Genomic DNA, 12,920 nt, shown 5'->3' with positions numbered 1-12,920 from the left:
GAAAACGACACAGACCACTTCACCTGAGGAGCTCACACCAGGAGAGGAGCTGGCACTGAGCTTTACTTAAGGATGGCCCCAGGTTAAAGGAAAAGAAGGGGGGGGGGGGGGGGAGAGATATCTACAGAAATGATTCCCCCAGGTGCCCGGGATAAATATGTCGAAGGTATCGTCCACTACTTTCCCTCCAGCCAATGAGAGAGGGTCCTTGTGGAATGTGAATAATAAATGTCATAAGGATATTTTTACATTATTTTATTTTCTCAGTTGTGGTTGCATTTGATGTGTGACTTTTATAATGTAAAGATATTTTGTAATATTATTTATTGGTTGATTTTGGAGAAAATTAAAATGTGAGATGTTTCAGGATTTAAAAAAAATAAATACATGACATGAGTGACGTGAGGGCAGAAATTCACCTGACGGAACGGTCTTTTGAGAGTCTGTTTCTACCACACAGTTGCTAACAGCTTGACTGTTAACCTGGTCCGGAGCAGACTTGTTCACCAGCATTAGTTACTATGGTAACTCAGCGTGGATTCATATAAGTGATGGAACTGAACTCCCACGTAAACCATCCAGACTTAATCCTGCTTCATGGAATACCCCCCTGGCTTGTTCACAATCATATCGCTGTCACATAAACACAACAAAAGCAACAGCTGCTAGTGGTAAAAAAAAGATGTCAAAGTGACAACACGGAGCCTGTAACACCTATGTTTTCTGAGGTTATGTCATAAGAAATACTTGTCCCTGGAGGCATCAGCAGTATGTCATTTCTCCAGGAGATGGCAATAAAGCGTTACTCAAAGAAGTCCCCTCTAAGGGAGGCAAAAGCTTCCTGTTCAAAGATATGTACTTCAAGACAATTTCTAGTTGATCTGACATTAGGGTACCTTTTGTCCCTTTGTGCACACGGCGTAGCCAATCACACAGGCGCCGTTGGAGGTTCCTGAAGACGTCAGAGGCGGCGGCTTCCATCTGACCTGTAGGATCCCGGGCGACTGACCAACCTGGACCTGCACCTCTTGGGGAGGGAGAGGAGGCCCTGGCGAACACAATACACTCACTGGATAAGGAGAGAAAAGAAGGCTGAACAGTGGTTCAAGCATTTCTTTCTAATTGATGAAAGCATACTTTGCTGACATTGGCACTATGGACTTCTTGCATTCAATAACCAGTTCACAGTGGTATACAATAAGAATATTCTTATTCTAGGGAAACTGTATTGTAGATCACATGTTTATAGTACTGTTATAGTACAGGCTAAACATGTGATGAAACAGAGATTAAAATCAAAAATCAAAATGATTCTAAAATAATTTCTAATTCAGTCAAATGAACCGCTGACATGTTGTAAACTTAGCAAGTGGCATGTAAACATAGACTTAATTAAAAGCATTGTTTTGCATGCATTATTTTTATTTCCAGGTTGACTTTGTGATGTTTTGTTCAACTGTGTGCAGGTTCAGACTGTGAATCCTTAGACTAATTCATATGTGTATCAAGCTCATGCGTTACATTGAGTTTGCCAACATTCAGCCATCAGTGTACGTAGAAAATGTCCTGTTGCCAAATTCTCCCTGACAAGATTTTTCAGAGCATGAAAAAAAAAACAGTTTGCTATTTTCACAATCTGTAAGTGCTGCTTGCATACTAAACAACATAGCCATCTGTGCAGTGCTGCTAACCCCAGCCCAGCCCCCCCGCCCCCCCCCCCCCTCAGCCCCACCCGCAGTCACACAGAAAGGGAGAGGGAGCAGTTTCAGTCAGCGTGCAGCTATATGTGTGTGTCCAAGAATCCACAGCAATGCAACCTTAATCACATTTCCACGCTGACTGTCAGCAGACTAAACACACAGTGTTGAAACAGCGGTGTTGGCTGTTAAGACGTTTAATTTCCTCTTGTCATCTCTAAACTTTGCCCGTCATAAACAAGCTCCTCTGAGAACTGGCATTAGTCTTTAAATTCATGTTCTAGCAGAGCCACTTTTACTAATACTGGACCCAAAAACAGACACTGATTTCTAAGAAGGTAATCAGATGATACCCCATCTGACAACATCAGACAACATAATAAACATGTTTAATGGCTAATAACTAATAAGGTCACTTGTTCAAAGAACACGGGCTGGATGCTAAAGGCTAATAAAGGGCATCAGGAGTCTGATTGTGTTATTGACATCAGTTGTCTGCCATACTGAGACTTTTTCAGACACCTCTAATCAACATGTTCAACAGATAGAGAATTTAATGAACTCTCAGTTAGCTTGACAGCTGCCAACAGAATATGTCAATTCAAACATTAGCTATACTCCCTGTGCGTCCTCCCTTTAATCCCTCTCTTTTATCCATCACTCGACCTTTCAATCTCTCAAGTATGCCTTTAATATCTCTGTTTGTCTCTTATTATCTGAACTGCTTGCACATCATTCCGGTACTTTAACAATGGATTTTTTAATCTACTGTGTAATGTGTATGAGTGACAGAACAGAAGATTCCCGTGATTAATCAAATGTTTCAGTATCAGTTGAAGGCTTAATCCCCAAAACCCTTTTTCATAAGGGAGTTGCCCAAATTGAACCTTTGAAAGGCTTTGCTCCTTTTCTCCCATGCCCCGATTGACTTCAGTTACTGATGTGACACAATAACTCTGTCCAGCCCAGAACTATAGTTCCACAGCATCCTAAAGAGAGATTCTGGATCTGATAGGACATATTCACAATGGGATGCATCAATAGACGATAAGAAATAGCAATGGACTGAAACTCCCCCTCTATCTGCCCCTCTTCCTCTCCCTTTCTCTCCTTGCAGAGGAAAGCCATAGAAGGGTTGTAAATCTCAGAGGAGGAGAAATGCCTGAGTTTTTCTCTTCACTAAATATTGAACAGGGTAAACTACTGGTCAAATCATTCAGTAATACCTCTTGTTGTTTATAAGCTTTTGTTTCTTGATAGTAAGGATGTCAGCATTAAATGGTTAATCACGATTAATTAAGGTCTGAAATTAATGCATACATCTTTACATCACAATTAATTGCATGATAGGAGGATAAGCCTCCACAGTGTTTATCTTTAGTCACAGTGATGGAAAAGAAGGACACTGCTGCATCTTTAAATGTCTCATTTGACTTGACTCCCAGACAGTTCAGTAGAAGAGTGAACAGTAATATCCACCTCCAGACATCAAACATTTCAATTTTTTACATTTCCTTTTGGTTATTTTCATTTAGTCTTTGATCCGTAATGAGTTCCTTTTTCCGTGGTTAAGTTCAAGTCGTACCCTTCAATCTAGCAGAAGGTTCTTAATCCGTTTCAAAATAAAAGGCAGCTTCCTCAAATAGCAAGTAAAGCACGCTCAGATTTAGACAGGAGACATTTTCAAAATAAAAGCCTTACAATTTTAATTATTAAATGCGGAGTAATGGATTTTCGGACATGAGTTTAATGGAGACTTACTATTGGAAAAAAGCAAGAAATCACTTACGATTAAAAATCGTAATCGTTTGACTGTTCTACTAGATACTTTGGTCCAACTAACTACTGTACGATACTGAGAATTAAATGTGATAACTGTCATGAAAATGCCATTTATATAGCATGTTGCCATACAGCTATTGTTCAATGAACAATGTTGGTAATGAACTTCTGAAGAGATCATTTGTTGGACCTGTAGAAAACATTTAGAATAATGTTTTTTTTATCTAGCTTTGCCTATGATTATGTGTATTTCTGCTTTCTTCTATAGACTAATGCTAAAGTGAAATGTCATGTATCATCATGTTCATTACTGCTAATTGGACAATAGTGCTGAAGAAATGTGACCTTGTATGTGACAGCATCCCAGTTGGATTGATTTGACACACCTGAAGACAAACTAAGAAGTTATAGACCCATAAATATAAAACAAAGGAAGAAATGCAACTTGAGATTGCCCCAAAATGTGGCCCCCATCTTCTCGGATCCCAGATCAACTGGGATCTGTCTGCTTCATTTTCTCTTCTTTTCTGTCTTCCTCTCTATTAATATTTTTGTAACTTTTCTGTATTGTTTTAGCTCTTTTGCTTTTGTGATTTAGATTTTTGTTTTTGAGACACCTTCTTCACTGCTCAAACAACTTCCTTTGTGTTATTTTCCATGTTTTTGAACTTCTCCATGAAATGAAATCAGCCAGCAAAGCAAGTCTGTTGATCTTTTGCACCTGAAGATATCTCAGTTTTTATACATCAAAGGTTTTATCGTATGGCCAAATGGTGTGATCAACTTGAGACAACTTTAAAGAAGACTTTTTAGCTTTTGACTTCAGCTTCTAAAAGACCAGCATCTGGAGCAGTACCTGCACTCCTGCCTTTGAACGACAGATATAAAGTTAAACTCCAGAGTCTGCCATGTGGACACTTTTGGCCAGCTGTGATTCCTTCCTCCTCGTCTCCATCACCTGGCTCTACATGCTGGAGAGCTGGTGTTGCCAGGTCGGAGCCAAAGCGGCTCACCTGACCCCCGCTGGAGAAAGTTCCTCTGTGAGACAACCCCACATCAAGTAGACCTCAAACATGAAATGATGAGGTCAGAGTCGAAGTGGGATAGTGCTTTAAATTCTCTGAAACTCAAAATGTGTAGGACTTAGATTACATTAGTAGATTACATTAGTTAGTTAACCTCTAATCAACCTAAAATCATTTCCTTCATCGTTATAACCCAGCCAATTCTGTTTCTTATTCGTTCATTTTATATTATCTGTTCATGTGCTTATTTACTCCCTCATTTATTCATTCATTTGTAATCATTTTAATTTAAAAAAAAGGTATTATTTATCGCCAAAGTCGTTGTCTGTTTATTCTTTTTCAGAGCAGAAATTGCTGGTCCACACATCAGAACTTGAAACACAGAAATTGAGATTGATTATAAACAGATGTTCGTTTGTTTCCTTTCCTCCTTAAAGGAGGTGGAGCCTCTTACCGATGCAAAATTATGAATCATCGATTTGTAAAACAAACTTTGGTAAAAAGTAAGGTCATGAATGATTCATTCATCTGATCAACTTTTAATAGCTACAGCAGTTTTAATCTACATGTTTAATCATGATAAATTAAAGTTACATTAAATTAAAGTCTTAAAGAAGCAATAATATGGCACACAATTGGTTAACTAAACACTGACTACAAATTTGCACCCAAATAAAATCATTCTCATAAATGGCTGTGGAGAGAAGAACTCCTATTAAATTCTCACTTAAAAGATTTTCCCGCAGCATGACAGTCAGGCTGTGAGACTCGAGTTAGCGCTGGCAACAGCCTCAGCATCAACAAGCCTCAAGGGAGAAGAAATCCTAGAGATCTACGCTCAGTATTTACACTAATTTGGCTTCAAGAGCCTCTTGTTTCCAGGGTTATGTAGCTTAATTCAAGGAAGGATTTGTCAACCTTATCTCATTGCACTCCCTTTTTTTTTTTGTGCTGCCATGCCATGTTTCTTATCACAGCAATACACAAATAAATCCTTGAGGGCACTCTAAAAGTGGCGGGGGGGAAATGAAAATGGCTAAGATGTTTGTCAGGTTTGTAAAAGTTAAGGGCTTTAAGCCTGAGGCCGTGTAAATCCAAAAGGACTGTGTTGGATGTAAATGATCAGATGGCTTCCGTTGTGTCATATCTGATGACTTTGAACCTAAACAGAATACTAGAACACAAAGAAAGAAATCCGATTGGGTTAATAGAAGTCTAAATGTCTTTATCATGAATTCACCTCAGAGCTTTGAACCAAAGTTAGTTATTAGTATCTGGAAAAGCATTCAGCATCTATCTGACATTCTGATCAACCTTGTTTCCAGCCAAAGCCGGCTGGAAAATTCTCTGTTAACCTCAGTGTGCACTACTAGCCCAGCACCAAATAGAAACAGACAGAGTTATGCACTAGCCAGTTAGAGAGAGTGGATCATTTTGCAGCTGGAGAGCAAACATTTTTCTGAGGTAGTAAAGAGAGCTTCATGGAGCCTGAACACATTGAATAAAGCCTTACACTTGCCAGTTGACCAAACACATCACATTACCTTTAATCAGTGGTAATATTGATTTTATATCTGCTGAATGTTTCAAATAGCAACTACAAAATTCCCCTTAACAGCTTTAGACTTCTGTTAAATAGCCAAATAATGCCATGTTAAGATTTAAGTTGAAGCACAACTAAAATAGACCTACAAGACTAAAAGCCCCGAGCCACATTAAGGACTTAATGAGAATGTCCTGAGGTAGTCCGCTGCTCTGAGCCTATTTCTGACATTCTGATGCTTAAATGCTCAGAATAAAAATGCTCATGTATAGCATGTTTAAATTTGACCATATTCCCTAATCCCAGGTTAGTAGCTTGCTTAAATTGTGATTAAAAAGTCTTATTTATTTATTTTGACAGAGACAGTGTACCGCCTATTAATTGTACCAGAGTTAACTATAAGATAATTTACATCTGTTTTCCCTGGATTACACAAAGTCAACTCTTAACCAAATGACAAAACTAGATAAAGAGCAAAGAGTGCTGTGTACATATTATTTTATGGAAAAATGTCACTCTTGACCAATGTAGTATATAGACAAACCAACAGTATAAACTACCATCTCTTCACCCATGTCAGCATTGCTAAAACTTGTACCAGTGGGTCTAGCCGAGGCTATAATATAGTACAACTATTAACCACATACTAAAACACAGTCACTGCTGGGCTGTGGTTAACTGATAAAAGTTCTGATGTGAATAATGTTTTTGAGACTGACCTGCATGCTGAGTGCAGAACTCCACAGATATTTCCCTCTTGTCCCTTTGATCCATTGGAAGCTGCCAAGGCACCTGATGCGGCTGCGCCACAACCTTCACCTTGTAAACGGTCATGGGCTTCAGGTTGAAGAACTTGTACTTATAGCCTCCCGCTTTGACCATGTCATATTCTGCACCGTTCAGAAAGATGGTGTGGCTGTAGTTGCTGTTGCTGGGCATCCAAGAAAGCTCAGCAGAGACCTGCGTTATGCAGTCCACTCGCAGGTAGTAAGGTGCCACCACCACATCCTTTCCCACGAGCAGAGTGCACCGCAGCTCGTCTGACGGGCCTCGGTCGGTGATGCTCTGCACTGTGATACGGTAAGTGTTGGTGACCAGATTGAGCTTTTCAATTAGAGACTTTGTCCTGCCCCCGTAGGGGACACTCATGCGCAACTCCTTATCCACCATGACATTGTAGCCACTGATGGTGCCCCAGCCAGGTGGGACTACAGGAGCATCCCAGCCAATAATCACACTCTTTGCAAGTTGTTTAATCAGGTTGATGCGGCGGGGATAAGGCACAATGTCTTCACCAATTTCGTCAATGTTGACATCAAAGGTTCCTGTCCCGTTGCTGGAGGAGCCCAGGAGGTCTATGCCCAAGCTGCTGGTGCTGAGACAGTCTAGTTTACTGTCACACAGCAGGCTGCTTATGCCTGTTCCTTTGCCCACCCCATGTCTCTGTGTCCCCAGGCTACTGTGGTTGAGGTAACCAGGTTCTTTAGATACTGTGTCCCTTGGTTGGGCAGACGTTTTCTCCTCATCTTTGATAAAGTCCACAAAATTGGATGGGACCAGTCCCCGCTGTCCATCCAGCAGCTCTCCTGAGAAACAAGGAGGAGACAGTAGGTATTGTGGTGGTAATGAGTACAAATGTTTAAGGAATATTAAAGCAGGTCGGACCTTCATAAAAGCCATCCTCATCCATCGTTCCGTAAACATAGAGGTACTTTCCTGCCACCAGGGGGAGCTCAGCCTCAGGATGCTCATTAGGCCCATCATAAGGATTGTAACTAAAGCAAAAAACAATAATCAAAAAATTAACCATCAAACTGTATCATACATTTCTAAACTCCACTTCTTCAGAGCCTTTTATGTCAAACATTATAACTCTCTAATAGGTATTATTTGCTGAGTGCTGCAGCTGAGTGCAAATATGAAGTTTGTTACTTTTTATGATTGATTTGTTTTTTCTACAAATTGTAGACAGCTGAGGTTAGTGTGGGTTGGACGCATTGGCCATATTCATATTTGTGCTCTGAGGATTCCAATTATTTTTTGTGCTGACAGGTAATTTTCCATAGAGATAGAAACACTGAATCATCTTTAAGACCACAGCCCGAAGCTCTGTGAGAGAAAGCAAAGAGTCTCAGCAATATGTGTCCATGAATTTTCTAGCCAGTTAACTCCACTATAAAGAGGAATGTAACATCTTCTGAATGAAAGGAGAAAGTATCAAAAGTACAGTAGGTAATAAAGGAACTATGTGTTGTGTGTACACATACATTGCGTATACTAACCTGTACCTGGCGATGCACAGACGAACTTTCCCTGTGAACCTTAGTTTGGACCTGGTCGTTGAGCCGAGCTCCTTGTCCATCTACAGATGCAAAATAATCTTGGTTCTCACATCCAATGTTACTCTTTCACCTTTCACATATTTATTTCATAACCAGAGAGACATGCTTTATGATAAGCTGAAATGTTGTTTGTTTTTGATGGAGGCAGAAGCTGATTAACTCATTAAAGGGAAACCCCTTTAATTGTTAGAATGGACATGCATAGATGCTCAGAGATCAAATGTAAATGCACAAATACTGATTCTTCGAATCAAGGTGCTCGTTCTTTGCATTACAATGAACATCTGCGATCTGCAAATCAATTCAATTATTTCAATAAAAGTACTATTACAATGATTTGTCTTTTGTTTCATGTTTTTATCTCCTGTGTACACACATTTGGATCAATTTTAAAAAGTCAGCCTGCACGAGTCTAACATGAAGGCCTGAATTTTGTTTCCGTTTTCTGTTGTACAGGAGCAACATTTAGTCCCAGCACTGCACTGTGCTGTTCTGTACTGTCAGAACTGAGGGACGTCAAAGTGTTATAGAAGTGACAGAGCTCACTGAGTGCTGTCTTTGAGACACTCTTAACTATGTGTCACTTGGCTGCAGAGGTTGAACTAGCTGACTACAGGATTTGATTTGGGTCAACAGGACAGACTAAAGCATCTACATTAAAGGGGATTTGTCCTTAATGCAGCCTCACATTGTCACATTGTTTAGGCTTCCTAAATAGTCTTCCATTCTGCAGCTGTATGATTATTAAACATGTTTTTTAAAGATGACATGCAAAGTGTAAAATGGGAAACTGGGCAAGATAGCATAAGAAATATGGGATGAAAACAGACAAGAACAGTTACATCAGAGAGGAAAGCCCGTGCTGGGCTGCGGGTTCGACTCCGAGTGAGGAATGTTGGCTTGACTGAGAGGAGCTCCGGCTTGTCTCCACTGATCTGGAGCGGCCGAATGAACTCAGATATCAAAGATCTGCTTGTCGGAGCCTCATTGCCTGCGGAACACAAACAACTTCTCTCATCAGACCCTCACAGTTCAATAACAGAACTTATATCAAGCCTGTGACACAAAATAGTGCAAAAACTACACACTGTCAAAATCCATTTGAAAAAAGAATATACAGATTGATAAGCCATCTACACTACAAGATCTACCCTAATCCTTTGAAGAGTACAAAATTGTTGGATTAAATAATATCTCTAATAATTGATGTCCTCGGGGAGGTTTTTAAATGGAAACCTAAAAAAAATGTTTTTTTAGTTTCAAGTGGTCTGTCAAATTTATACAAATTAATTAAAGACGTCATAGCAAGTGTTGATGATACCTGCTCCTGTAATAAGTGAGGAGTTAAATATAGAATCAGTAACTATGTCCTAAGTTATGGGCTTTTCCATTACAAAAGAAGTTATATTCTCAGATAGCTGGCAGTTTATGTACAAGCAGTACTGTATATGTACACAATAAGCCCTGCTATGTACCAATGCAAATAACTTGATGTTTCAGCCTATGCATAGAAATGTGGCCATGCACTTCTGGCTGCGATGAGCCCAGGAGGAAGGCCCTGTTTTGAATGTTGTGTTTAAAGTCTGCAACGAACAATACTAATGACTCTACCTTTAAAAGGTGACAGACAAACTGAAGACAAGATTGAATAGCTAGCCGATATTTCTCACTGTGACTATTTCAGTTTCTTTTTGCAGCAGATTACATCAGAATCCTATCACATTTCTTATTCAGCTGTGATTTCTTTCACCTCATTGTAACTCTTCTTAAATGTAAACTCAGTTAACTCAGTTAAACTCAGTTATTCATCAACTCCAGTCACCACATTGATTCACGGTGTTTGGAAAACGTACTGCATATAAATTGATATCACTGTTTTATTTGCTTGCAATACTCGTGCTCAGTTTATACATAAGACCAACCTGCCCTTACAGAGTTTCAACATATTTTTGAAGCAATCAGCATCTAAAAGATCTTACACATACCTTTTCCTATGGGGGCAGCCAGTCCATTGAGGAGCTGGGACAGGGATTTGTTGGGTGACCCCGGGGATTCACATAAAGTCAACGGTTCTGTGCTGAGGATATCAAACTTCCCGGCTTGGAGCCGGAACTTCTCCAGCTCCTTTGACAGGAGGTTGAACTGCTCACTCTGATTCCGACATTTTTCCTCCAGCTCTCGTACTTTGGCCTGATGGTGGTGAGGAAGAGTGTCATTGAGAGGGGATTGAGAGACAGAGAGACAGACAGAGAAAGAGGGAGAGAGAGAGAGAGAGAGAGGCGGATAGACAAGGACAAGGAAGGAAAGGATGGGAAACAAGGAAAACAACAGAAGACAAAAATAAGGAAACTAGTAGATGAAAGACAGAACAGACTGCACACAGAAAGACTTCAGTGTAAACACAGATTTACTTTCTACACAATAGAACATGGGCAGAGATCTACTGAAGAACTTAAAACATGAGGACCAGTCAGTTCAGAGAAAACTTCCTATAATTAGTTTTTAACTTCCACTGACAGCACACTATTCAAATCACATGCAAAACAACAGTTAATGCAAAACACATGGAAATTAAAAGTAACTTGCCTCTAGGCAGTTTGCATTACCAAACTGCACAGTGTCCGAGAGGATTAGTTTGATTTTATTTTATATTTCCTGTTATTGTCAAGTAATCCTTCGAAAAGACCAAAGCCAAAAATAATTGTATTCTACCCAAGTATTGTCTGTGTCAGAGCCGGATATATCTTATTCCTCTGTGCCATAGAGCTCCATTGTTGTCAACAAACTATTAAAAACACATCAATGAGCCAAACTGGGGGAGCATGTTTTGTCATCATGATGAAATTCGGCACTGGAGTGTATTTTTAAGACAATTACTTTAACATTGTCCTGCTGATTTAAAAACTCTCCTGAGCACCAAATGTGTGTTCAACCGCAGTAGAGAATAGTCCCTGCTTATGCAGCATTGGATTTGTTTTCTTGTGATGTATGTTACAAACAAAAGTGCCCAGCTGCTTCTATTACAAATAGAAAAATAATTTATGCCAAAACAGAACATCTGTTACTTCCTGATTAGGAATGAATCGACCTGAAGTCTTTAGTTGAAGCGGTCTCTTTGAGGGATTAGTTGTCAAATCATGAAAATAATAAATAACACCAGTTATTTATTATAATGCCAGGGAGACTTTATTACACATCCTAAAATTGATTCACTTAACATAGTCATTTGAGCAGGCATAATGGAAATTCCAGGTGCTAGAGCATGATTTTTGATCACGTTGACGGACAGTAAAAAAAATCAATATTATACCGACGACAATGGCACTGAAGCCACCATGGAATTTACTAGCACTGCCCAACACAGAACAAAGACCCCCTGTAGTTCCAGTACATCCTTTGCTGTTCTGTCAAGACTATGGGTCTATTTCATGCACACAGGTTGTTGCTCAATACAACATGCTGTTAGAAGAAAGATGCCAGAAAGAATGAGTCTATTTGTGTTAAAAAAAAAACATCCTAAATACAGAGCTACTTTTTCCAAAGCATCATACGGTTCTCAGCTGTATCACAAACACATGCTGGATAACACAATGCATTGCTACAATAAAACAGGCTCACATCCATCACTGCTCAGCGATGTGAACTCCTGATAAAAATACACTTTTATACTGTTTCACATAATAAAGATCATATTGACATTACATATATTTAATGAAAAAATTCAAAGATAGATTCAAAATGTACATCTATCCAAATGCCTCTGTGTCAAAATTAATTTATTGACTGTCTTTTTTTGCAGTCTGATATGTAGTTTGTTTACATCAGAACAAGCACTATAAACAGGTGTTTGGGTTTATGAAGTTAAATTTGCTTGCCTCAGTATGTTGATGGGTTTTCATTATGTGGAACTGGGGTGCGTCAGTGAAGCCCCAGGCATTCGTCTTTGATTTAAGGCGATCCATATTCTGAATCTTGATTTTACGTCTGGAATCTTTTCATCAATTGTTAAACGAATGTTGCTGAATTCTTCTCTATGATCAAGTTAGAAAGACCCCCACTTTATGCTGTCAGTCAAGTTCCAGACTTTTGAACTTCTGAGTTTGCTTTGATGGAAATGTGAAACAGAGCTGAGTGGGTAGCAAAGCCCCAAGAAATGATGCAGCCCTGAATAATTCTGAAAACCAAAAAGCATAGATCACACATCAGATTAGTTCTGAACTGATGAACTGATGATGCTTAGTGTTACCTTTTGCTTTTTGAGTACCATTTGTACACCATGTAAAAACTGAAAGGCCTAAGAGAATATCAAGAAAATAAATGAAAACAATTCTGAAATACCTGCATGCTGTCCAAGTGGTTCTGTATAAGCATAAACACACACCCATTCAGTAAAAAGAGATGTAGGAAAGAAATAAAGCACGATTACACATGTGATCACTCATACACATCGTACAGGCACAAAAACAGTTTGTATCTACTTTAACACTGTCTGTCTGACATGTTGTTGTTTACAACTGGCTCTAGTTCAAGC

At 39.4% G+C, this 12,920-nt stretch overlaps 1 protein-coding gene across 1 annotated transcript in view; it reads right to left on the bottom strand.

Moving 5' to 3' along the window:
- rimbp2b (RIMS binding protein 2b) overlaps positions 1-12,920 on the bottom strand; it is a 79,478-nt gene that overhangs the window by 19,170 nt on the left and 47,388 nt on the right. The window contains 7 exon segments of the mRNA XM_065964140.1: positions 897-1,048; positions 6,767-7,633; positions 7,713-7,822; positions 8,330-8,409; positions 9,232-9,380; positions 10,375-10,579; positions 12,728-12,748. Coding sequence (XP_065820212.1) covers positions 897-1,048; positions 6,767-7,633; positions 7,713-7,822; positions 8,330-8,409; positions 9,232-9,380; positions 10,375-10,579; positions 12,728-12,748 — 1,584 coding nt within the window.

Source organism: Labrus bergylta, chromosome 2 (assembly GCF_963930695.1).
Source record: "Labrus bergylta chromosome 2, fLabBer1.1, whole genome shotgun sequence".
Lineage (NCBI taxonomy): Eukaryota > Metazoa > Chordata > Actinopteri > Labriformes > Labridae > Labrus > Labrus bergylta.
The sequence above is the reverse complement of the archived record's forward strand: the minus strand, read 5'-3'. Positions and strand labels throughout refer to the sequence as shown.